At 36.8% G+C, this 26,834-nt stretch overlaps 1 protein-coding gene across 1 annotated transcript; it reads left to right on the top strand.

Moving 5' to 3' along the window:
* Positions 1-1,445: 1,445 nt before the first annotated feature.
* LOC101626225 (chromosome unknown open reading frame, human C7orf31) lies at positions 1,446-25,681 on the top strand. Its single transcript, XM_004676787.1, has 9 exons — positions 1,446-1,579; positions 5,702-5,878; positions 11,243-11,314; positions 13,544-13,573; positions 17,018-17,199; positions 19,003-19,091; positions 21,610-21,784; positions 22,075-22,166; positions 24,860-25,681. Exons 1-9 carry the CDS (start codon positions 1,446-1,448, stop codon positions 25,679-25,681), a joined length of 1,773 nt encoding a protein of 590 aa, XP_004676844.1.
* Positions 25,682-26,834: the final 1,153 nt, after the last annotated feature.

Raw genomic sequence — 26,834 nt, 5'->3', positions numbered from 1 at the left:
CCACCTCTTCTTTTTCAGATTGTGTCTGATTAACCTAGAACCATGGAGGTAATTCACGGCAGATCCTACTGTTGCAGGGAGCTTGATGGATCTGACATCAACCTGATCCTCACCCATTCCTGCAAAAGCCACCCTTGCTGCGTCTGGGCCCCTTCATCTAGTCGCACTGTCACCTATTCCAGCGAAGGGACAAGCAAGGAAGAGGAGAGGTCTGAAGCTCTTGCCTCACCAGCCCTGCCTCTCTCTTGATCCTGCCCGTGTCATCCACCCAGTGCACACGTAAAATACCACGCTCTGGAGGAAGAAAAACGGGGGCGCCCAAGGCTAGGGTGGAGTAGTACGGAAGGAACAAGGGGTGGATCAGCCGGGCAGAGGTCCGCGGACCCGCACCTTTCGCCTCTGGACTGGCGGTCGGGGCCTCTTCCCTCACTTCCCGGCCCCGTGCCGCTCACTAGTCTCGTGGCTCCGGGGCTGGCTTCCTGCGAAACCTCTGCGAGCCGTGGTAGCCCGCTGGCCGTCGCCAGCCAGGATGCGTTACCTAGTGTCACGGTCACGGTCGCCGTCACAGGCACCCTCAACCCCGCCCCTCGCCCTCCCGCCGTCTTTCTCTCTCCTTCCCCCGCACCTGCCCGCTAGCTCCCGGGGCCGCAGGTGCGGACAACAGCCGAATTCACGCCCCGCGGAGACCCGCCAGCTCTGGGAGGTGAAGGGAACGCGCGGTCTCGTGCCGCTGCCTGGCCGGTGCCCCAGGTGCGCCCGAACCTCGCGGCACCGCTCGGCTGGGCGCTGGTGATCCGGAAGGCTGGTGCTGTAAACCAACCCCGAGCTCGAGGTCCCAGCGCCTCCTCCTGCGGCCAACCCCCAAGTCCTAGGGAAGGATGGGGTGCTCGAGACTTAGGGGTTCATTTCAATCTGCTCTGCTAATTCTCCATCTTCTCTACAAAGGCCTTCTCTGCTCAGGATCCCAGACACCTGTAGAAGTACAATTGCTGAGCATGTTGGATGCGGTGCCTTGCTTTCAGAAAGAACTTTGGGGAGAGGGTCTGGGGAGAGGGGAGGAGTAGCTGCTTACTTGAATCGTTAAGGTTAAATGTGAGGCCAAAAATGAATTTTAGTCCATGTCTGCGAAGTAGCAGTTTTATATAGAACTACATACAGATCAGCCACGCAGTGTTCTAAGAAACATCTTCTACTTTGTGAATTTGTTTCTCTTGAAATTCATTCCACAGGACTTAAGTATTACTGGTGTGACATCTCAGAACAGTCACATGCATGTGTGAACATGTGGGCTTCCGGCAAACAGGGAAGCCCCTGATTTCCAGTGTTGGTTTGAACAATGAAGTCGTACAAAGTATGTTTCCAGCCTGTTGAAAAAGGGTCAGCATAACTGTGGTCAAGTGTGTCCACCTCTTCTTTTTCAGATTGTGCCTGATTAACCAAGAAGCATGGAGGTAATTCACGGCAGGCCCTACTGTTGCAGGGAGCTTGATGGATCTGACATACTGTCCGACACCTTTTACTCTAACGAAATACACACTCCACTAGAAACAACTACTCGCCCAACTGCCTCACATCACAGGTAAAAAACAGAGCAAAGGAGGAAAAGTTATACTGTATTTTTGTATGTGAGGTAAACATTTATCATAGTGGGGCTCTTCTGTTGAACACATCCCAGGGAAGGCATATCTAACAGTGAACTAAAACCTTGAGGTGTCCACTTCTTTTAGGAATGTACAAATAAACTGTGATGTGTGTTTAAAAGGCAGATAACAGAGTCATCTACTACATCCTCATCATTCTAGAATGATCAGTTCCTTCAATTGGAAATTAACCTACATTAATCAAACTTTATAAAAAGTAGTGTAGTGGTTCCCTATCATCATTTGCTCAAAAATACTCCCAGAACTACTGTTCATTCTAGCAGTCTAAATTTTTGCTTTGCCAAGTTTCCTATAATATTAATTACAGATTATGATAAAATTGCATCTAATATATACTGAGTGCCTACTTTGTATTGGCACTGTACCAGATACTTTGTGTGGAGTAATATTTTTAATCCTCAGAGTAACTCTGTGACATCAACACTAGCATTACCCCCATTTTACATATAAAGTTCCAGGTACATTTTGCCAACATCATAATACCAGCTTTTCTGTAACATATTTACTTGATCATCATAAGAAAATGATCTAAACCATAAGAACCACGAAAAATAGTCTGTGGTGACTCTCTTGATTTTGTTGTTGTTTTTAATTTTACGCCATCAAATTTTTCAATGTGCTTTAATAAATCAGACAGAAAGCCCCTTCCTTCTTCAGTTTAAGCAGTTTTCAAATTAGGACCTCATTATTACACAAGCAGTCCATTCCATTTTTGAATGCTCCTGATTGTTAGGTAATTTTCTTTCTACAGAGATTTTATTTCCTCTTTGTAATTTCTACCCACTGATCCTGGTTCTTTCTTCAGAAGCATGCAAAACAAGAATAATCAGTCATTTCCATGACAGCAGCCCTTTAAAACTTTGAAGATACACACACCCACTTGTGTGACTTGATCCCTATAAAAATATTAATAAACACATGATATTCTTTTGTACATTTTCATTGAAAGCTTTAAAATGGCAGTTATAGCTACTCAAATAATCACAGATTCCTATCCCTTTTATCTATTAAGTTAACATCACCTTATCTCTAGCAGATTCTCTAGCTCATCAGACAAACATCTCAATTACAGAAGCATTTGAGAATTGTTTTAAGAGTTCATTATAGGTTTCCACTTTTGTTTCTGGATTCATTCCATTGCTTTCTGATTCTTGAATTTTCATTCATTTAGTTTTTTACTATTAGCGCCCAGCCAACTGGTGATGACAGCACCTTGGTGCTCAGCTTTCCTTTATCATGCCTTCCAATAACTACTGGCTAACTTAAGCCCCCAGAGTTTGGAATGGAATGCTCAAAATTCTGTAAAATTACGCTAAAGCAAGAGTGTTTCATCCATAAGGAACATATCTTTGTCAAAAACAAGTAAACTTTAATTTTATATAGCTACAGGCTGCAGCACTAATAATTTTGTTATTTTCCTTTATGGAAACATGTGTCATTGAAGCTTTAAAATTATTTAATCCTAATACTTCAATTACAATAAATAAGTACTTTCTTCTCTGAGAGTCTATTAACATTAAAGCTAAGGGAGAGAAATAGGATACCCTAAAATAAAACAGAAATATGACTTATTTTTGCTTTGCCACATTTGAAATGGTTTCCTGCAAACCAAATGATTGATTAACATTTTTTTACTAGCTCATCTTCCAGAAATAGTGTAATATATGGGGTCAGATGTTGAGAAACTGACTCATCTAATTTAAATGTAACTTTTTCTTAAGATTTATTTGTGCATGCAGAACTGGGGTACAGGCCAGAGGCTCAGGGGCGGTGAGGGGCTTCACCAGAGACAGAGCGGGGAACAGAACAGGCAGATCGATGAAGTACACTGCTGAGAGGAGCAGCAGGCGGGCCAGGAGAGGTCTGCCACGCCATGTGGTCACCTCCAGGGCAGGCGGGAATCGAACTCATGTGGAAGTGGCTTTAGCTTCTCAGTGCTGTGCTTTAACCCACTGCACCACCAGGGAGGGCCTAAATGTAACTTTTTAAAGCTCAGCTGTTAAAGCTTGGGTGTTCGTTAATCAAATATGTTTAACTATTTTTCACTTGTCATGCCCCTCAAACTGTGAATGTTGATGATAGCCATAAGCAGGTAAAGGCTCCAGAGCTGAGTGCCTCCACCCTTCCCTTCCACAGGTCTCTACAGCTAGCCACCCAAATCTCCTTGCTTGACTGGCAAGCTTCTTGTGTAAAAGACCAGATAGGAGACATTTTAGACTTTACAATCTTTGTCAACTACTCAACTCTGTTGCTGTAGGATAAAAACAGCTGCAGACAGGGTGTACTGGTGGCCTAGGGGTTAAGTCTCAACACTATCACCATAAAGGGTCTGAGTTCCATTCTCTGCCCCAGTGATCTAACCCATATGGCAACCCTGTCTTGCCCAGTGCTCCCCTCAGCAGTGTATTTCAGTAGATCTGCCTGTTCTGCCCCCCACTCTGTCTCTGATGAATCCTCTCACCCACTGTACTTCTGGTTCTTCTGTGCATGAATAAATAAAACTTAAAAATAAAAATAAAAGCCAGCCACAGACAGTAGACAGTATAAAATGACTGACTGGCTGCATTTCATTAAAGTTATCCTTACAAAACAAGAATAGTTCGGCCCTCCCTGGTGGCGCAGCCGGTTAAAGCACAACACTGATAATCTAAAGCCGCTTCCGCATGAGTTCGATTCCTGCCTGCCTCCGAGGTGACCACATGGTGTGGCAGACCTCTCCTGCCCACCACCCCCCGCTGCTCCCCTCAGCAGTGTACTTCCTCGATCTGCCTGTTCTGTTCCCCATTCTGTCTCTGGTGAAGCCTCTCACCATCCCTGAGCCTCTGGCCTGTACCCCAGTTCTGTATGCACAAATAAATAAATCTTTAAAAATAATTAAAAATAAATAAATAAATAAATAACAAGAATAGTTCATCAAAAAATTAAACATAGAATTATTATGTGATACAGCCCATCCCTCTTCTAGGTATATACCCAAAAGAACTGAAAACAAGTACTCAAACAAAGCTTAGTACATACATGTTCATAGAATTTTTCACCATTGCCAAAATGTAGAAAAATCCCGACATTCATCAGTTGATGAATGAAGAAAACATGTTATATCCATAAGATGGAAAATGATTCAGCCCAAAAGAAATGAACAGCTGATATATGGTATAGTTACAAAAGCCCCCACAAATGATTTCATGTATATGTAATGTCCAGAACATGCAGGTCTAGAGAGAGAAGAGGTGGATTAGCGGTTGCTTAGGGCTAGCATAGGGGGACCATAACTGAAGATGTTTTTGAGATGATGAAGATGTTTAAAAGGATCATAGCTATGTTGGTACAGATCTGTGACTATATAAAATTCACTTAATTGTATGTTTTTTTAATTGAGGTAACTTTGTATGAATTTCAAGTGTGCAGTAATTATATACTTCAAGTGGATGAATCATCTGGCATATGAATTATATCTTAATAAAGATTTTTAAAAGAAATAAGTACATGTGTTAACAACTATAAAAGAAAAAAATGATAATCTGCAGTTCCTCAGGAGTTTAACCTCACTGCTTCAGCAGATGCAGATACCTAAATAATATCTGTCATTATTTACCCAGCACTGATAATTCTGTGTTCTGAAAACAATCTAAAAATAACTTTGAAGCTCAGGATTTTAGTTGTTTTTTCTTTGTCTGTTGGGGTGCTCTAACAACATACTGCAGACCAGATAGCTTATAAGCAATATATGTTTATTTCTTACAATTCCAGAGGTAACCAACATGACCATGTCTTAATGAAAAGGATTCTTGGTTCATAGCTGGCACTTTGCAATATATCCTCACATGGAGGAGGAAGCTAGCACTCTTGCCCTGTCTTTGATAAGAACAGCAGTCCCATTCATAAGGGCTTTATCTTTACTAACTCTTCCCGGCCTAAAGAATCCCACCTTACACCATCACCCTAGACATTAGTAAATCAACAGATGAATTTTGGGGGAACACAAATACTCAGATCCTAACATTCCATGATGAAGCTGTTTCAGGCCTCTCCTTTTTCAGATATCGTGAATTAAGGGAGTCTCTCAAACAATGTAGGCTAACGTGGGGCACTGAAAGGGAGTATGGCAGGATGATGCCTATTTCACTCCCTGAAGAACACAGACCAAAGGGCGAACCTCTTTCTGCCATGGGCAAAGGACACCAGCATTATGGATTTGGTGGAGAAAACTGGCCAAGGTAAGTAAGCTTTCTCTGCTCACACAGAGGTCTTTATTATTCATTTCCTTTATTTCTATTGTGAACCTTCTATTAAATCTACCTTCATATTTTACTTCTTTTGCTGTTAATGAAAAGACACAAATGGAAAAACTAATTATATGACTTCTAATTGCTAAGTTAGTTAGAAATCTTTATTTATGGATGCTTTTGCTGTCCTTAGAGATATTCAAGTATTTGATCAGTCTAACTCTTTTGGTAATATTTTATCCAAAAATAAGTGGACTATTCCTAAGAGAGGTTAAATTAAAAATGTTTTTGCTTGGGCAAATCACTGAGCTCATCTATACAGATGTTCTTGATTTTGGGAACTTTTGACTTCTGATTTGTTTGTTAATCTCTTCAAGTATATTGAGTTCTTTTCAGTGTTAGAATATTCAAATCATATATAAATCTTAAAGCACATGTGTAGTATGTATAACAGTTTAAAACTTAAGAGAAAGCAAAAAAAAACTGAGCAGAAAATGAAATGTCATATAAACTATTAAAAAAATGACATTTACCCAAAGCAAAATCCATCAAACCTTCAGACAGAGCCTACCTACTCCTGCTTTATCTAACAATCCAAGTACCTCATTTACTAACAGTCTGGCTAGTTAGTTGTTTTTGTTCTAAATCAGCTCAAAGAAATAAGACAAGCCTCAGAAAGAGAAAAAGTAACAAAAGAACATGTAGTAGTTGATGATGTTATCAAAGTCTCAATAAAGCAAATTAAAAAGAAGACAAATGAAAAGACTTCAGTCCAATGAGAAAAAGTACAAATATCAATATATTGAATATTATAAAGAAGATCTCCAATTCCTTAGTTCAGACAACATATTTTTAAGTACCATTTCATAAAACTTTCTAATAAAACATAGATATGTTTCTTTGTAAAATGAATATTGTTATCTTGATTTTACAATGAGGCCCAGGGATTTAATACTTTTCCTTGGGTCAGACCATTTTGAAGTTACAGAATAGGTATCGACTCCAGGCTTACTTATTCTAAACTTCAAGTTCTTGTCATGTATTCATACATTTTTTTATCCCAGCTAATAATTTATCTATTCAGTACTCTGAGCATAACAAGAAGCATTGTTCAGAAACTATAGCTTCTTAGGTAATTTACTGCAATTGTTCCCCAAATTTGTATATTAATAATGTCACAGTATTCAAAAAGAACTGGAAGTACACTCACACAATTAGAGTTTATTTATTTTTAAAAAGGTGAAAGATAGCTTCTAAAATTGAGTTTTCAGTGAAAGGTTTGTGTTTGGTGTTTATTTGAATATAGCCTTATAACACTGGAAGAAGTATTTGTTCCAATTAGAATGCAGGGGCCTTCATGGTGGCTCAGGGGTTAAAGTCTCAACACTATCAAGCTTTTGCCAGCCACAGAATTCTATACCTGGCTCAGCAGACCTCTCCTGTCTTGCCCACTGCTCCCCTCAGCAGCATATTTCATCAGATCCACCTGTTCTGCTCCTCACTCTATCTCTGCTGAATCCTCTCACCCCAGCACCTCTAGCCTAGACCCTAGTTCTTGAATGCATAAATAAATAAAATAAATCTTTAAAAACATTTTTTCTTTACCCAAGGAGATTATAGTGAAGTTGTCACTCAAGCCCAAAGAAACAAGCGAGCACCTGAAGCATGTGGGAATGTACCGTCTGTAGCACCCAATAACGTTTTTTTAAAAAGCCTAAAGTATGAAATTTAACAAACAAAACAATGAATCAGAATCATAACTAAAGAACAGAGATGCTGTGATAAGAAGGGTTGATGGTGAACAGTGAATTCATTCAGCTATGAAATCACTGAACATAAATGATTGGGAAAATTACTGTAACCCAGGTAAATGCTAGAAACTTTGGCAAAATACAGCTTATCTAAACAACCAAAGTGTAGAAGTGGGGGAGAGGGAACACAAGTGAGCCAGGGCCTTTTCTTATCTTCTCTGTCATATCTGACAGTATTATCTTAAAATAATAATGCCGGTAATATCTTAAATGTTCCAAAAACATGTTGTTACTTTATAGATATTTCAGAAATCTATGTAGTGGAGCTTTACCTATAGTTTTCTAATTCCTTTAGTTTTACTTCCTCATTTAAATGCCAATTAAATTATAAACGTTCTTTTATAAATTCCATGAACTCTGATCCTATTCTTGAAATTTTTCTTTCTTATGAGAGCTGCACACCTCTACTCTTTCTTATGAGAGCTGCACACCTCTACTCTCAACTTTCTTACATCTGTTTTTTAGCAAGCAAGGTCTAGAATCTACTACATGGTGGTATTTGTATAGGCTTTTATGTAATTGTGCAAACTTTTAGAATGGAAAGGAAACAATCTTTTTTTTAAACAATAGCATTATTCTTCAGGCCACACATTGTCCTAAGTGCTTTCCAGACATTATCTCACTTGAATTAAATTACATTTGCCTTTTTAAAGGTTCATTTTTCTAATAAAGCTACTTTTATTCTTTTCAAATTAAATTATAAGTTCACTACTTATTGGTATGCATTAGGATTTTTTATTGCTAACAAAACAATCCAATTTGGCCACTTCAAGAAGAGGATTTATGAGAAAATATTAGGTTAACTCACAAAACTATGGGAGGCTAAAGAAATAGGCTAATTGCTACACTTCAGGGAACAGTAGTCAAATTCATTCTTAGGACTGGTCTCAGCAAGGGAAGTGTCTTTGCTAAAATTTACATCTCTGCTACTACTTTATTAGCCATATGAGATCCCACCTGAAGCCTATATGTTCTTGTAGTACTCAGATTCAAGTCAAAGTCTAGTGCAGATGTGAATGACTGTTAGAATTTAGTGCACACATAGGAACCCAGTTGTTAGGAAAGCCAGAGTGGATTTTCTAGAGCCCATGAGAACTGGGCTATTAACAATGTAGGTAACTAGCAAAATGTAGATAAGGTATTATAAAAACTCTTTGAGAGCTCCCAGTGTCACTAAAAGCAACAGCAGCAATAGCAGCAACATGTTTTTCTATTTAACTTGTGGTTGTGGACCACAGCAACATGAATCAATATGTGGTCCATTAAATAATGAATGTAAAATCTTAAAGCCCAGTCAATATTTACTGAAAAAGAATCTTCATTTGAGTCAAGTCTTTCAGATAATTATAATATACAGCAAAGTTTGGTAACTTGTTTCAATATAAGAAAATGCAACACGTTTGAGACTAGTGAAAATTTACTTACCTCCCCCCCACAGGGGTCACCCAAGGTGTCATCAGGTCCTGCATAGAACTGCAAACCAGGATCTCTGGGTGGTATGCATGTCTGTAGTTCATGCACAGTCTTGTCCTGGTAGTCCATGCCTCTAAACTTGACAAAGTAAACCATGATGTTCACACCTTATAGGAAATAATAAGGAAAAAGAAAAGAGTCGTTCAATCTCTATATAAAAATATACAGGGCACAGGAAAAAAAAAAAAAAAAAGAAAATGTGGTGTAAGGCCACAGTCCTCATTTCCACAGCTTGTTATTAGGCTGTTGTTGGCATGAAGATTTCCTTCCTCCTTTACCCACTCCAAGGTCTCTTATCCTCAGCCAGTGCCTGAGCTGGTTAGATATGCATTACCTGGTGGAGCAGCCCCAAATTTTGTCCTTCAGCGATCCTTAATGTTCCTACCTGTGTGAAGCTCCTACATTATTCCATTAACTTTCTCCCTTTAGAGAACAGAGTCGTCAACTTCTAGTACTATTCCTTTCCCCTTCATTGTATAGCAACAGTCCTCCTGTCCTTGATATTAAGAATCAGTCAACCCAGTCTACTTGTTAAAGTCCTTCTTTGCCTGTTTTCTCCAGAGTCATAAGGAGCCCCAAATTGCCACATCATCAGTTCTGCCTCCAATTCAACAGCTCCATTAGAGGATATCCTCTAGTGGAGACATTTCTTCCTTTACCTGTACACAGGGCTGGGAAAGCAAGTTTTGTGAAATCTACACTGGGTCAAATGTGTATAGGGTGGGCCTTCAAAAGACACTGAACAACCACAAGGGACGGTCGAGCACAGCATTGTGTAACAAAATATTGCAAGTATTAAAAGGAATGCCATGGACTTTAGGGGATAATGATGCATCAGTGCAGGCTCATCAGCTGTAACAGATGTGCCACTCTGGGGGGGAGGTTGGCAATGGAGTAGGCTAAGCATGTGAGGGGAAAAGGTACTTGGGAATTCCACCTCCCTCCCAACTTGGCTGTGAATCTCAAACTGTTTCTCTAGACAAAATTTTAAGTGGAGATCATGGGTCACAATAAATGATTGTTATAAATATTAGTATATATAGCCCAAATGATTTATATTCTCATAGTAGTATCTAAAAGTACCCATTTCCTCATAATTTTGACCAGCTGTGAAGTATAGTATCAAACTCTATTATTTTGCCTGTCTAATGAGTTAAGTTTAGCTTAGTGATCAGAATACATTTCCCTAAATAGACTGAGTATTTTCCTTATACTTGTTTTCTTTTTCTTTTTTTAATGCAGAATTTTTTTTATTATTGATTTAGTGCCATAGTTTTGCTATTGTATTGAACAATGTAGGATTAATCTCCCTACTAAGGTATAGTAACTGATAGTCCTCCACCATAGTCCCCAAAAAATCCACACATGTTAGACCAGCTTTCAAAGATTGGTTTTAAAGAACATCTTTGTCTAACTCTTTATTTGTTTTTTCTATATTCCACCTGGAAGTGACACCGTCCAGTATATACCTTCCTGCTTCTGGTTTATATGGCTTTTTTTTCTTTTATATATATGACTATTTACATCTCTTTATCTGTTCTTATTCTTTGTCCAATTTTATTCTTTGTCTTTTAGCTATAGATTCTTCTTAATTCTTTATATTCTGGGTATTAGTTAAATGTTTATATATCTTTATTGCAAATATTTCTTATAATTTTGTTTTAATTGTACCTTTATATGCTGTCCTGTCTTCAAAAGTTTGGCACTTGATGTTATCAAATTTCCCTTTGGTTTTTGACCTTTAAAAAAAAATCTTATTTTTGAATGTTGTCCCTACACAAGGGAAAAAAGCACTATCTTGTATTTTTCTCATAATATTTATGTTTTTCCAATTCCTTCTACTTTTAATCCACCTGAAATATCTTTGCAAATAGACATAGAAATCTATTTTTTCTAAATGGCTATTGAATTTTTCTTGTGTTTGTTGAAAATTCTTTTCCACTGATTTAAAATACTACCTTTTATACTATATTTCCATATAACATATATATATGTTTTTTGTTTCTCTTTAAATGTTTCACCATTGTATTATGTAAAAAAAAAACTTGAATTTATTCTTTTTTTTTTTCAGAAAGCTTCCTATTGAGCAATTTTATTATTTGACACAGAACAAAAAAAGTGACCTCTATGGAAATGATTCTTTGTAAGTTTGAGGTTTCTTTTCCTTATAACATTTTTTTCCCAATAGAAATGAGTTACATGAGTACTTTTAACCCAAAATTGGAGCTTTTAGAAAAACACGTATTCCTTTTTAAAAACATAGATCATTAGTAATAGAAACCATGTAAATAACAAAAATAAAACAAATAAGCCAAAACCCACTTATACAAGTGAAGAAACATTAAGAAATATGAAACAGTAATGTGTAGAGGAATTCAATCAGGTCATTTGGTCTATTTCTTGGCCTTTGACCTAACGTAATCTAAGAAAAGTCTGTAACATTTATTAATAGGTTCACAGAAGATGTTCCTGTACCATCTATGAAAAATTTTAATCTAAATGTTATGAGAACAGTCCCTTTTTTAGATAAAAATACTTATTAATTTACTCTTTGCTAGAGGAATTTTTTTCTACATATTAAATTATTTTTTATAATGTTGTAATATGTATGATGAGCATATTACAAAAGTATACTTTTAAATTTTCAACTAAAAATAAAACAGCATTGAAAAAAATGACAGTCACCTTTTTACCTTTAAGAGAAGTCTTAGGAATCTGTTTCTAGGTAAGAATTGAATATACAGTTCAGCCACAAGAGGGAGCCAAAAAACACAAAATACATGATTGCTAAGTCCTGTTTACCACTATGGGAATAGTCAAGTTTCAAGAGTGTGGTAGTAAAACAATGGAACCCTCCAGGTCAAGGAATTAATGTCTATGAACATTTTTCATTTTCACTTATATTCTCAAACTCTAAGTTTCTTATAAAGCTTTTCTTTTTTTTAAATATTTCTTTCCATTTTGAATCACATCAATTTTAGGCACATACATGTTAGTATCATAGCTAAGTATAACGTATGAGAGGTTGTTCAGATGCTGATTAATATTTCATAAACAATAACCAATCTAGTAACCTGATATCCTTTGGATTCTTATACTTGTTTCCCACCTTCCCCGACTCAACCAGAAAAATAGCTTGGAAGACAATTCCATTCTGTGTTCTAGTTCCAAACCCATAAAGTCCAAATAAAAGGAGACATAAGCCTTTTATAGTCTATATGAATTATGTGTTTTTAGTTCACTATTGAGTGATGAAATTTTATAGCTTATAAAACTTTCTAAGTAGAAGGAAAATTAAACAGTGTGTTCAATTTTACTGATCTTTACTATCAACTAGTAACATTCTGTTCATTTTTTTTTTTTTATTAAAAAGTTTATTTTAACATCATTTTTCACATTTTTTTTTTCATCTCAATTGTAATCCCCATGGGTTTCCCATCACCAAATCACCCCTGTGTACATTCTGTTCATTTTTTATCCCTGAAATCATTCAGAAATATTTTCAGACTGAAACTGGTTGTTGAAAAATCAGTGTTAAGTGGATGATAATCCCTCTCTAGTATGGATTTTATTCCTGGATTACAGTATTACTTCTTGGCATTCAGGGCCCAGAGTAATTAATTAGCAAATTAACAACCTCAAAATGAATGTATTCAGAAAAGGCATGCCTCTATGAATTTATTCAGTTTTATTCTAGCCTCTCCATCAACTGGGCCACATTTACTATTATGAGAAAGACCAGTAATTCTGGGCAAAGGGACAAAGAACATGCAGTAACGAGGCCACACTCAGGTCACTTTGGGTCATGTATTGCACCACTTGCATGGTGACAAGCTGCCTCAGAGCCCTTTGGCTCCTACTTCACTATTGGGGTGGGTGTCAGTGAGAAGCAGAGAGCTCTTATCATTACAAGCACAAGGTGTTGTGCCTGTGCTGTGAATAAAACATACAAAATGCTATATACTTCACTTAACTAAAGATCATATTTTACTCATATTTCCTTAGTTTTTCCCCACTGTCCTTTACCTATTCCAGGATCCCACCCAGGATACATTACATTTAGTGGTCTTGACACCTTGGGTTGCTTTTGGCTATGTATCCTTTTTCAGTCTTTTTTTTAAATTTTAAATTTTCTTTTTAAATTCACTTAAGTTGAATAAGTAGAATGAGAAATGACGATCAGTAGACAGCTGAAATGTGATGGTATCGCTCTGTCCCTCATCAATATTCAGTGTTTCAGAAAGTAAATCAAGAATATCTTAAAGAGAAAAAAAAATTGAAAATGGGATACATTCTTAAGCAAGTTTTTAAAAACAGTGTAAGTTTTTAAAATTTCCTAATATAAACCAATTTGTTCCTGTTTTTATTCTAGGATGCCCAAACCACCTAGTTCAACAGTAGAGTAAGTATATAACTTATATTATCCTTCCCTGCTATAATGAAGAAAAAAATTGCATTCCATCTGTTCAAGATAGTGTGAGGATAAATGAGACTTATCATTTTTAAAAAAATTGTTTAACAAGTAGGAGGAGAGACTGGTACAAATTCAAGGCAATGGTATTACTGATTTCCCCCAGTTATAATCCCTGCTGATATTTCATAAAGTAAATTTAGTACAGTTTTGCAGCATTGCTAGAGCAATGGCTCAGAGTTCCAACAGCCCAACACCCAGTTTCCCCTGTTATTAACATCTTACATGAGTTTGGTTATTTATCACAACGAGTAAGTGTTGCTATACTACACTTAACTAAAGATCATATTTTACTCATATTTCCTTAGTTTTTCCCCACTGTCCTTTACCTATTCCAGGATCCCATCCAGGATGCATTACATTTAGGGTCTTGTCTCCTTGGGTTCTTTTTGGCTGTGACACTTTTTCAGTCTTTTTTTCTTTTTAAATGATCTACACAGTTTTGAGAACTACCGACCAGGTGTTTTGTAAAATGCCTCCCAATTGGGATGTATGTTATTTGTCTTACAATTACTGAGCTAATGGACGTCAGGGAGGAAAACCACAAAGGTAAAGCTCCATTTTCATCATATCCTGTCAAGTGGCCATATCACCAGTACAACTTATCGCTGTTGACTTTAGCCTTGATTACCTAGCTGAGGTAGTATTTGTCAGGTTTAACACTGCATAGTTAATCTTCTTTTACCTCCTTACTATACTATATTCTTTAGGAGAAAGTCACTTGGACAGTTCATACTTGAGTATGGAATTATGCTCCACTTCCTTGAAGACAGAGTACCCACCTAAATTATCACGCATTCTTCTGCACAGATTTGTCTGTTCTCCGGCATTTCTTTATTTATATATTCAGTCACTTATTTGTATCATATGCATTCAAGGAGATTTACTTTGTACTTTGGAACATGATGAATAGCAGTAATCATATATTATTTATATTTGTTATGGGGAAATTCAAACAAATTGGTCAGGGGGAATTCTTTAAGTTGGCTTCTAAATTATATGTCTATGATATATGTAAGACAGTCGCTCAAACTATACATGCTTACTTACTTTTAAGAAGATTTGTAAGGGGAAATTAATTCCAGGGGCCAGTCTACTATAGAATCCAAGAATCCATAGAATTGGACATTGAAATATTTTTTAGAGCAAATTAAATTCAATATGTAGTATATAAAATGAAGTACAACCAGTATTATACTTCATTGCAAGAGAAGTTACTACACTAGTCTTTACACAACCATGAGGGATGTCAGGAGGCAAGACTCAGGAATACCCCAATTCTGAGTCCTCACATCATCACAGAATTGACAAGCTCACACATACCATGTGGTGCAGTGCTTGATATGGCACATTTTAAGCAAGGTAAATTAACTTGAGAAGCAATCAGTAATTAATAACTTTTTTAAAAAGCTATATATGTGGCCCTCCCTGGTGGCGCAGCGGGTTAAAGCACTGCACTAAGAAGCTGAAAACACTTCCACATGAGTTCGATTCCCGCCTGCCCTGGAGGTGACCACATGGCGTGGCAGACCTCTCCTGACCCACCCGCTGCTCCCCTCAGCAGTGTACTTCGTTGATCTGCCTGTTCTGCACCCCATTCTGTCTCTGGTGAAGTCTTTCGCCACCCCTGAGTCTCTGACCTGTACCCCAGTTCTGTATGCACAAATAAATAAATATTAAAAAAAAAAGCTATATATGTAATTCAGAATTGTGTTAGATAACAGTTTGTGACAATGGTAAGAATTCTGAATACTTTTACACAAAGAGTAGGCTTCATAAATGACTTTACCTGGAGTCAGCCTTTTCTCTTGCAAATCAATCTTAATTTCTTATAATATCTATAGGAAATAACTAGGAATTTGCTGAGAACCTTGAGCCTCTAGGTATCTCAGAGAACCCACATGATGCCAAGGCCGCTGAATTCATTGCAGGTTTGCATCAGCATGCTGGGTACACAGTAGGGCCTAGATCTGGGGCTGGGCCCTCAAGCATGTTAGTTACCAATTGGGTGACACATTGAGAACTGGATCTGGACTTAAAGCTTCATGATATAATTTAAGATATTTTAATAAATACCTTTGCCATTTTTCCTTTGTTCCATGAAGCTGTTTCTTCCCATACCTTGATTTAAATGACACTGAGAATATGTGGCAAAATGAACCAAACAAAAATTTTGGGAATTGTAAAGTCATAAAGTAGAAAAGAAATTAGATATTTTAAAAATGTGTTCCTTATACAAATTATCCTCACTATTTCATAGTCAATATACCACCCACAGTTACTAACAGATTCAACTATAATGCTGGTCTTGCTTTTTCCTCGTAATATTTTAATTATATATAACATTTATCAAGCCCATGCACTGCCTAATCTCAATTTTCTTCTAATTTAGATAGCTTTCAGAGTTCTTAAAAAATCCCTGCCAGTTCTTTTAATGCCAGTAAAATTATCTCTGTAGACTTTTTTTCAAAAAAAAAAAAAAGATTTATTTATGTATTCATATAAAGCTGGGGTACAGGCCAGAGATGTGGAGGGTGAGAGGATTCACCAGAAACAGGGAGGGGAGCAGAACAGGCAGATCAAGGAAGTACACTGCTGAGGGGAGCAGCAGGTGGGTCAGGAGAGGTCTGCCGCACCATGTGGATCTCCTCCGGGGCAGGCGGGAATCGAACTCATGGGGAAGTGGCTTAAACTTCTTAGTATTGTGCTTTAACCCGCTGCGCCACCAGGGAGGGCCCATCTCTGTAGACTTTCTAACGTCTTTTTTCCCCCTTCAGTATACTAGTTACTTTTGGCTTTTTTATTTCTACATAGCATTATGTATATAAACAGGTTACAGTGTACTTTGTTGATTGATTGCTTAAAGAAACAGAGCCTAGGTTGAAAGTTCAATCCAAGACAGTTAGAGATCATGGAATACAGAAGCTGAATGCCCAAAATTATTCCAAAAATAAAGATCTGAAGTCCACTTAAAACAAGAGGCAGGAACTGAAAACAACTAGAAACTCCTCCTGTATCATCTAAAAAAAACTATGACAATCACATATCTTCTGTCTTATAATACTCTACCAGTTAGGAAATTTATCCACTGTTAAGGATTTGATGTGATTCATTTCATTAAAAAATTAATGTATTTGTATTTATCTAGCAAAATTAAGACAATATCATTTTGTGGCATATGTTTCACCCAAATACTAACTCTAAGAATATCATAGAAACTTTGGTTCACTGTCATATCTCCAAGGAGTAGAAGAGTACCTGCCACAAAAAAAGGGTCCCAATAAATATTGATAGTTGATGTTTTTAATTGTACTTCCTTCTGTTCTCTTTTGTTTGTGTGTGTGTGTGTTGTTTTGTTTTTTGCTCAACTAACAGAGAAATCTGTTCCCTGTATCCAATTGAACACCCCTATCACACACACATCTCCCGTGGTGCCATGTTCCCAACCTTCACATCACCTAAGGAGCTCTACACTGGCATTAAAGCCCGAAGCCATCAGCCATTTCCTCCCACTGTGCCAACAAAGGCTTATGATACTACAGTTTTGAAGACAAGAGGTAAACATGATTTGAAATCAAAACCAGTATTAATTCTTACTTTTGGGGCTTATTTGATAATAAAGTAGCACAAAGATTCAGGTCACAAAAATGTGATCCATTAGTGGATTAGGAAAGTTGTTCTCAGCTCGGGGCTGCACTTTGGAGCCACCTGGGGCCCCACCACAGACCCAATGGGTCAGTTTCTTTATAGACCAGTTCAGGCAGATGCACTTAACTTTTTTTGTTGTTGATGATGTTCATATAGATGCACTTAACTTTTATTCTTTATACGGAATCCCCAAGGTAGAAACAGAAACCTAACATTGTGGAATTGTTTTTAGTCTACTTGTATTTTCTATTTCAACTGCCTTCCTACTCCCTCTTATGGTTAGCTTTTGAGAATTTTAGCCTAGCTCAGGTGATCAGCACAAGGGGCAAAGCTGCGTTCCCAGGATCAGAGTCCAGATGTGGGCAAGCATCTGTGATAAACTAGGAGATTATCATTGAAATAAGACTCAGAAAGTAATGGGAGCAGTTTGTTCAGGTCCTCCTAACACCTTGAAGGGGCATCATCTCAAATATATTATCTTTGGGGTCTTCCCAGATGAGCTTTATTAGAGAGGATGATAAGTCCATAGCCAGTCATCAAGCCTCTCCCACTCTATACACCTCAAAACAGGAAAGAAACCCATAAAGACTGAAGTTACTATACAGAAGGTAACCTAAGGTGACAGAGAAGGTACAAGGTAGGCAGAGATAAATACTTGTTGAATGAATTTAGGCTGAACTAAGGCCCAAGAAGTATATTACAATGCAGTTCCTCTATACATGAATGTTTCACCCAAATGTAGCAATAGAATACTGCCATCATTAATAACCCACCTAAGTATCTAGACAGTAGAGTGAACTTATCATAGGACCACAGGATACCATGGTGTGTTTGATAAAACTTGTCAAATACCACAATACCTAAGGAACTTTATTCTTTAAAATGTTCTTTCTGATGTGGTACATATATACAATGGAATATTACTCAGCAACCAAAAAAGAGAAACACATGTCTTTTGCAGCAACTTGGATGGAGCTGGAAAAGATCATGCTTAGTGAGATAAGCCAGAAAGAGAAAGAAAAATACCGGGTGGTTTCACTCATAGTAGGAGTATAATGGACCAGGCGAGAAAATAACAAAAATAATGAACAACCATAGACCAGAGACATTCTGTGGGGGTGGAGTGGGGAATGGGATCAAAAACGGGGGGGGGGGAAGGGAGGGAAATGCACGGGACTATGGTGGTGGCACAGGGGTGATTTGGTGATGGGAAACCCATGGGGATTACAATTGAGATGAAAAAAAATGTGCAAAATGATGTAAAAATAAACTTTTTAATAAAAAAAAATGTTCTTTCAATACCACTTTAATAATCTAGTACTAACTCCATTTCCTGGCACTTAGGAGGGAAGCCCAAAACAGTGCAGAAATGCATTGCTGAGCCTTCAGCAACCATAGAGAGGATCCAGAAAAATTTCTAATTTATCTAGAAATTCCTTTCACTAGCAAGAAAGATGCAGTACTAATGGCTCCTCCTACACCTGATAGTATTAGGGTTAGAGATGAGACATATTCTCACTCTGTGTTGCCCACATGCTGCTCATTTATGGGGCAAGAATTCAAACAAGCTAAAACTATATAACTATAATGTGTACATGCATTATTCTTTACCTCCTATTATCTTGGTTCTACTTACTCCACCAATAAAATCCATTAATTAGGAGATTATTGTTGCATAGCCAGGACTACAGTGTTTTTCCTGAAATTTTCAGGTAATCCTTACAGATATGAACTGCTTGATTTTCCCATGGACTCAAAGAAGAAAGCCTTGACGTGGCCAGGTCAGGGTGTATATTATGATGTAAGTAACTCTGAAAGTGTATGTTTAAAACAAAGTAAAAATATTTTGATTCTATAATTCATAAAAATCTAAAATGGATTGTTTTTATTTTATATCTAGATGAAAATTTTGAGATTCTGACCACAATACATATTTTCTGTTTTCTTAGCTGATTTTACATACCCTTGGCAACTATGTAACATTTCCAATAAGATACCCCCAAAAAAACATGAAGGACTGTATCCCCCCAACTTTTTTATTAATACATTTTTATTGAGATAAAATTGGTATTTAACATGTAAGTTTCACATGCAAAGCATTATAATTTTCCTTCTATACATACACTACGCTTGCCATCAAAAATCTAGGTTTCATTCCCCCCATACAGTTGACCCATTTACCCCCAACTCCCTTAACTACTGGTAACCTCAAATCTGTCCTCTGTATCTAAGATTTTGTTTATTCATTTGCTTTCATTATCTTACACACGAGTGAAATTATAGTGTTTGCCTTTCTCCTTTCACTTAACCCAACTCTTATTCCTGATTTATTATATATATATCAGTCAACTCCAAATATGCATCATCAATGGGAGATTTTCAGAAAGATTTGCAAGTTATTATATCTACTATTATATTTATGTACAATCAAAAAATAAACAAATCATAGCTACCATTTACTCACAAGTTGCTATACTCTAGCCACTTTAGAGATAGTATATTATTTGCCTGTTACAGCAATCTCAAAAGGTTAATATCATCATTCCCACTTTAAAGATGAGAAAATTGAGGCTCAGAGAGTAGTGACTGACTCACAGAGAACTCAGGCTTGTGTGATACCAGTCTCTGCTCCTACCACATACTAGGACTTCACATGGGTAAAAAGGGAAAATTCTAGCTCATAAAGGAAAATATCTAGACATTTGACAATAATAATAGCTAAGCAATGCCAAGAGACTAAGGGAAATATGGTATTGTTATGGAATAAATAGTATTCTCTCCTTGCCTTAATCAGTCTCTTAAGTAGGCAAGAAATTACTATGGAAGACTGGAAATACTTGAATTTTGCTGGGGAAGAACCACTGTGGTAGACCAGAGTTTGGATGTTGCAATGAGCTAGGCAATTGCCTGCTTTTTAATTTGAAACGTTATGTCAAGAAAAAACCTTGGAGAATCATCTATTTTACTGATTTCTTTCAGTCTTTCAAGAAAAATATCTATATCTAAGCAACACAGAAATATAAGAAGTTATTCAAGAAACCATTCCATGTTTACATATTTGTATAGCCAAAGTGGACGTAATATGTAAAGGAGTTTTGAATTTCAGAGTTAGGTTACCCCTACAGGCAAGACATAAGCTCCATCATAGCTTGGGGTGGAACTGGGGTGAGGAAGAAAGCAGTAAGAGGTGCTGAAGATGGGCCAGTGGCTGCCTCTTTCTAAACCCCATGGCCAATGCAGAACTTGAAGTAGTCTAAAAAGTCTAAATCAGAGCTGGTCCTCCAGATTGTTCAGAGGCATTTTGATAAGATAGGAGAATGGAACATATTTTATTGATTCAAGTTTATTTGCTTGATTTATAAATTACACTAGCTAGATGAATGGAATGTGGGCTCTCATCATCTTCTAGGTCAGGTCCTTCAGACATTAAGGGTAAGCCTGACTGTGAGAGCAACAAGTGCATGTTGTTCAAGAAACATTCATTCCATACTTTTATGCATGTCTTTACTCCTGTTGTCCCTTTACCTGCTCCATCAGTGCATGTCATTCAAGGCCTCTCTCTGCCTTCTCTGCTCTCAGCCCCACTCCACATTCAACTAGAATCAACCTCTTCCCTCCTCTGTTGTCTTAACTCCTTTTATAACAAAGAGTTACTTCTCATCATTTGTGTTCACTTGTGCCTTATTTCCTCTTTGGCCAACACACTCCTGGATGGCAAGATTTGTTTGTGATCCATCCTTGTTTCTTGCTACTACCTTGCACGTATAGGTGCTCAGAAAATATTTATTGAATGTTATCACTCTGAGGAAAAATGAAATTCTAAAACCAAAGAAGACTGCAATGAAATATATTCACTCAGTTACTTTTACATCTATACTTTATGAAGCAGTGGTGGCTACAGAATGAAAAATTTTATTTGAATATGAGTGACTTAACTGTCATCAGAAATTCATACAATGGGAAGACAAAGTGGGAGGCACACAGTTTTGATTAAATTTAGTAAAAGGAGCACTTAGAGTTATTTGTATTTCTAACAAAATTTCCTTGGAAGATAAAGTATTGCCAGGAACATTGCTTCAATGGATATTTCCAGAGTCTTTGCCCAAGCAAAGACTTTTAGAAAAGACCTCACCATTCCTTTTAAAATATTATGCTTAATTCCAAATATAGTAGCAGTTATAGGAAATTAGTAGATAATGAAGAGAAACATAGTATCTGACTTCAGCCAGAATGTCCTTTGCCTCTCTTACTGCTGAGTGAATTAACCCTATTCTACCATAGGATGTTAATATCAATAATTTTTTACATTTATATTCTAGTTCCCTAAATGTGTTGGGAAACACAAGCCAGTATTCTACCCCAAACCTCCTAAAACCTTCGCGCCTAACACTTCTTTAAATTCGTGGGATCCTGTTAACTCTCTAAAAGAAGCCAACATACAAAGAAATCTTGAGCGGTCCCACTGGATCACTTCATACAATAGTGATTTTACAGGTATGAATGCATTTTATGCAAGTAATAAAAAAGCAAAATTGGAATATTTGCAAGTAATATTGTTAATTTTAATCTTCTAATATTTTCCCTGTGTCTTAATAAAAGTACAAACAGAAATTAAGGAGAGTAGTAAGTTTCTCTAAGCAAGTAACTGGGAAGTGAAGTTGGCTTTCATTTTATTGGTTCGAATTAAATTATAAAGGGAATAGTTAAGCGTTTCTATAAAAAGTCATTTAGGTACCATTCTTCATTTATTCTAGTAAATAATATGCTGTGATGTTTCTGTCAAGGTCAGGGACCGATGAATCCTCTTGAACTGGATGATTACCATGAAAAGGAGGTAGCAGAGCTCACTGGACAGATAGGATTTGACCCAGAACCGGTAAGTCAGCTCTCAGTTATTCAGGAGGAAAGTATCAGTTGTTGGCCTTTTGTTTTATCCACTTTTTACTTGCTTCATGAATATTGGTGACTAAACAAGCAAAAGGAAAATTTAACTCATTTTGAAAGTTAATTATGAATTGATCTGACCTCATTTGAATATGCTTATACATTATTTGAAACAAAGCAAGATCTTTCTCATTAGGGTGCTAAGGTCTTTTTAATGGATTTTCTACTGTGCTAAATGTGTTGCTAAAATTTAGGAAGGAATTGGTTTACAAGTACATTAAGAATCTCATTAAGTTAATGCATTTCATTAATGTGATTCCTAATTAATTTTCTGATGTTTTGCATAATTGTATATCCTGTACATTTTCACTGCTTTTTGAAAAGATAAAGGCTTCTTCCTGAGAGCCACAATAATTGAGAATTGGCTGAATTATAATCAAAAGCCAATAAATTCTCTGCAAATGAATGTCAATAATATTCTTTTTTCTCGCCACCATCCCTTATACTACTTTAATTCTTTGCCCTTGCCCTCCCTCAGTAGAGGTTTCTTAACTAATTAAATGGGCTTTAAATAATCAAACCCTTTATTAATAAAAATCATAATCTTTTGCCTTAATTACATAAATGAGTTAGTAGTAGTAAAATTATGAAAAATGATCTAGTAGGATATATTTGTATTGTTTTATTTGACCCTTAATTTTAACCTCTAAAACTGCAAAGTTAGTGAGACATTAATTTTTTCAAAAATGCAAATTGTGGAAATGTAAAAAACAGCTATAAGAGATTTTAATTTGCATTTTTAAACTTAAGCACGTTCATTTCACAGTACTTGCAGTATTTCCCAAAGCAACAGAAAATGGTAAGACTGATAGCTTCAGAGACCGTGCTTTATCATTTGGAAGGGCTTTTAGTTTTTTTTTTTTTTTTTCACTTGCGTTCTCTAAGGCCAGACAAGACTGTCTACATACCCTGACATTGTCTAGCTCTTAGAATGCACTTTATCATTCTTACAAAGGAATATATGTTCCATTATACAGAGGACACTTGTCAAGTGCATTATGTGTAAAATTATGATTCAAGTAAATGAACACCTAAATTTTTATTAATAACAATATATAATATGCCTAAAGCCATTGGGACTTCTTCTAAAGGTTTAAATGAATCTTGCTCTTTCTAACTCAAACAAATAATGGACTTGGGGAAGGCATATGAAATATTTTATAGTAGTAAAATAAAATAGCTACGAAAAGCTGCTTCTTGTATAAGTAGGATAAGTAAAGGATAGAGAATACAATACAAAAAAAAGTACAAAACCCTATACTTTTTGTATTTGTGACAAATTTAACAGCTTTTCAAAGAGCTGGGGAGGAGGGTGGTTTTATAGCATTTACCCAGACCTGATTAGTTAAGGCTTTAACTAAGTTAAACAAATTTGCTAAAACAATATAGAAATTCCTACAACTTTGAACCAGTAGATTTTTAAAGGATGTTCCTAAGTCCATTTTGTTTTCTAAGTCCAAACCATAGTTATTATTTCTCACCATTCTCGTTTTTATCACCTCTGCTATCATTCCATCACTGTCTTTTTTTGTTTTTTTCTTCAATTTATTAGTATAAAAATTTTCAAACATACTTGAACACCCATATACTCCTCACCTAGGTTAAACCATTAGCATTTATAATAGTTATTTTAATCACATGAAATATCCATCTTTCTATCCCTTTTACCATCAATAAACTTTATTTCTATGCATTTCAGAGTAAAATTCAAGCATCAGTATTCTCTCCTGAACACTCAGTATGCATATTATTAACCAAAGTTTAATTTGACTGCAGTTTTTTCTTTTAAGGTAAAATATACATTCAGTGATATTGCACAAATCTTGTGAGTTTTTATTTTATTTATTTAAAGATTTATTTATTTATGCATACAGAGCTAGGGTACAGGCCCGTGGTGCAGGGATGGTGAGTGGACTCACCACTCACAGAACGGGGAGCAGAACAGGCAGATCTACGAGGTACACCGCTGAGGGGAGTGGCGGGCAGGTCAGGAGAGGTCTGCCGCGCCATGTGGATCTCCTCCCGGGCAGGCGGGGATCGAACTCAAGCAGAAGTGGCTTAAGTTTCTTAGTGCTGTGCTTTAACCCGCTGCGCCACCAGGGAGGGACATAAGATGTTTTTTAAAAAGCAAATTCCTGAGCCCTACTGCAGGCCTTCTGCATCACAGCCTCTAGAATCAAGCTTAGGAATCTCATTTTCTCCCAGCTCCAACTCTGATTTGACAATCGGAGCTGAAGAAAACTTGCGTTGGTGTAATAAACCCTGTGGCTGAGATTTAAATAACTGTTAATATCATCTGCGGGTGGTAGACAGCAGTTTTGTTCCAGTGATTCTTTCATCTACATAAAAGTTTGATAGCAATGAGTTACTACATAGAGGAATTTTCTACAGCCAAATGAAAATATGTTCTTTCTATACTAGCAGGAAGCACCAGGGGGTAAAAATCATGTGTTTGATATGACCCATAAGCATCATCACACACTTCAGTGTACACTGCTACATGCATACTCTGTCCACTCAAACAGTGAAAATGCGTCTGACTTTGGACATGCCATTTGTGGCAATACCCGACAATGCTAGATGTACTAACTAATTGACTTTCTCCTTTTTATCTCATGGCTACAGCAAGAAAAATTCCACTCTGTCTTAAAACCATCCAGACCCTTGGAAGGACGAATTGCCCGATTAAGTCAGAACCGACGTCCTCTGCAGGCTACTCTACAGCAAAAACAACCTTCCTGTCCAGATTGTACCCCCAGAGTTTTGTGTAATTTTCATACCTTTATACCCAGTTCTACTGAAATGATGGCACTTAGAGATAATACACCGGCGGGTGTGAGCCATAAAAACCAGGCAATTGAAGACAAGATTAAGGAAGAACAACACTTGCTGTCTACCTATACACTCCCATCCTGTTACGAAACAAAAGGTCTGACTAACACTTATGATATAAAATCACTTCCAAAAATCACAGACACTAAAAAGACAGAAGACTTGTACTGGAGACAGCTGTCACTAAAACCGCAACCTGTAACATACTGTAACCCAAACCATTACATCCAGTATGACCACCTTAAATCTACCATGCATGATCCGTATGCTATATGTCAAAACTCTGTTAGTCTTAGTAAGCCTAATGTTTTACACAATAAATCAGACTCAGCAGCTTTGGACTTAGAACATTTTTTAAATGAACCAGAAGAACAGTTGACTTTGAATATGGAAAACAACGAAGAAGCAAGACCTAACCTGGATTGGATTCCTAGAACTGGAGTGACCAAGCCACAGACTGACCTACTGGAGCTTAAGAACTCATTTTCAAAAACTGGTGCACAAAAGCAGTTCTACAAATCAATTCTAGAAGACCATAATGATCTTAGGGTTAAGGATGACTCAGGAATGAAACACCAATTCTATGGCTTTAATTCCTATTATTTCTATCATTGAGACATTCATCCTTCCCTTCAAAACCCAGCCGCTTGCAAGAAAAAATATAACAGAATTTCTCCCTTGTTGCTGGAGTCTCTTTTCTAGTATGACCTTGTTTCTACCATGACCTAGTTAATGAGGTTTATGTTTTTGGGAATTTAAGTTAAGAACTGCTCAGAGAAATCAGAAGAGGTGGTGATCTGACATCTTAAAAAGATTAACAATTTGGCAATAAAATACTAGTACCAGAAGAATGTTTAGTCTTTAAATCTCATTGTCTAATTATACTCCAAGAAAATTTTCCAAAATCATGAGAAGCAATATGTACAAGTTTTAAATCACTGATTGACAACAATGAATACATTTGACCCTTGAACAACACAGGATGTTGGGGCATCAACCCCATGCAGTCAAAAATCTTGATGTAACTTTTGACTTCCCAAAAACTTTACCACTAATAGTTTGATTTTGACCATATTTTGTATATGCATTATATATTGTGTTCTTACAATTAAGTATACTAAAGAAAAGGAAATGTTATTAAGAAAATCATAAGCGGAGCATCATGAAGGTCTCCATCCTCATAGTCCTCACATTCAGTAGGCTGCGGAGCAGGAGGGAGATGAGGAAAGATTGAAAACAGTCTGTAAATGGACCCATGCATTTCAAAACCATGTGTTGTTCAAGGGTTGTTATTTGGGAAAAAAAATAATAAATTGGTGGATGTCTACACAAGTTTACTTAATAAAAATACATATGTGAACACTGTCATTTTCTGTAAATGTCTGTACAAGATCATTTCAAGTACAAAAGATAAAACTCAAAAGGTCCAGTTAATTGAGGGAGTGGAGAGCACTACAAGCTATAGTCCCTTCATAAAGTAAATGTGTAAGCCCTGTTCCTTTATATAAATATGTAGATAAAATAAATCACTAAAAAGATGAAACCCAAAATGTTCTACATGCAGGCATTCTACACTGGGTATCTACTTTAACCAACCAAAAAAAATGAAACAGTTTTTTATGCAGATAAAATAGTACAGCAGTTCTAATTGTGGCCAGTAAGGATGGTGTCTTCATCCATTTGGACTTCTACCACAATAGTAACAAAACACAAACTAATTGGCTTCTAAACAATAAACACTTATTTCTGCAGATTCTGAGGCTGGGAT

The sequence above is a fragment of the Condylura cristata genome, unplaced genomic scaffold, assembly GCF_000260355.1.
Source record: "Condylura cristata isolate star-nosed mole 26May11 unplaced genomic scaffold, ConCri1.0 scaffold00005, whole genome shotgun sequence".
Classification (NCBI taxonomy): domain Eukaryota; kingdom Metazoa; phylum Chordata; class Mammalia; order Eulipotyphla; family Talpidae; genus Condylura; species Condylura cristata.
This window is presented reverse-complemented; position numbering and strand designations above follow the sequence as displayed.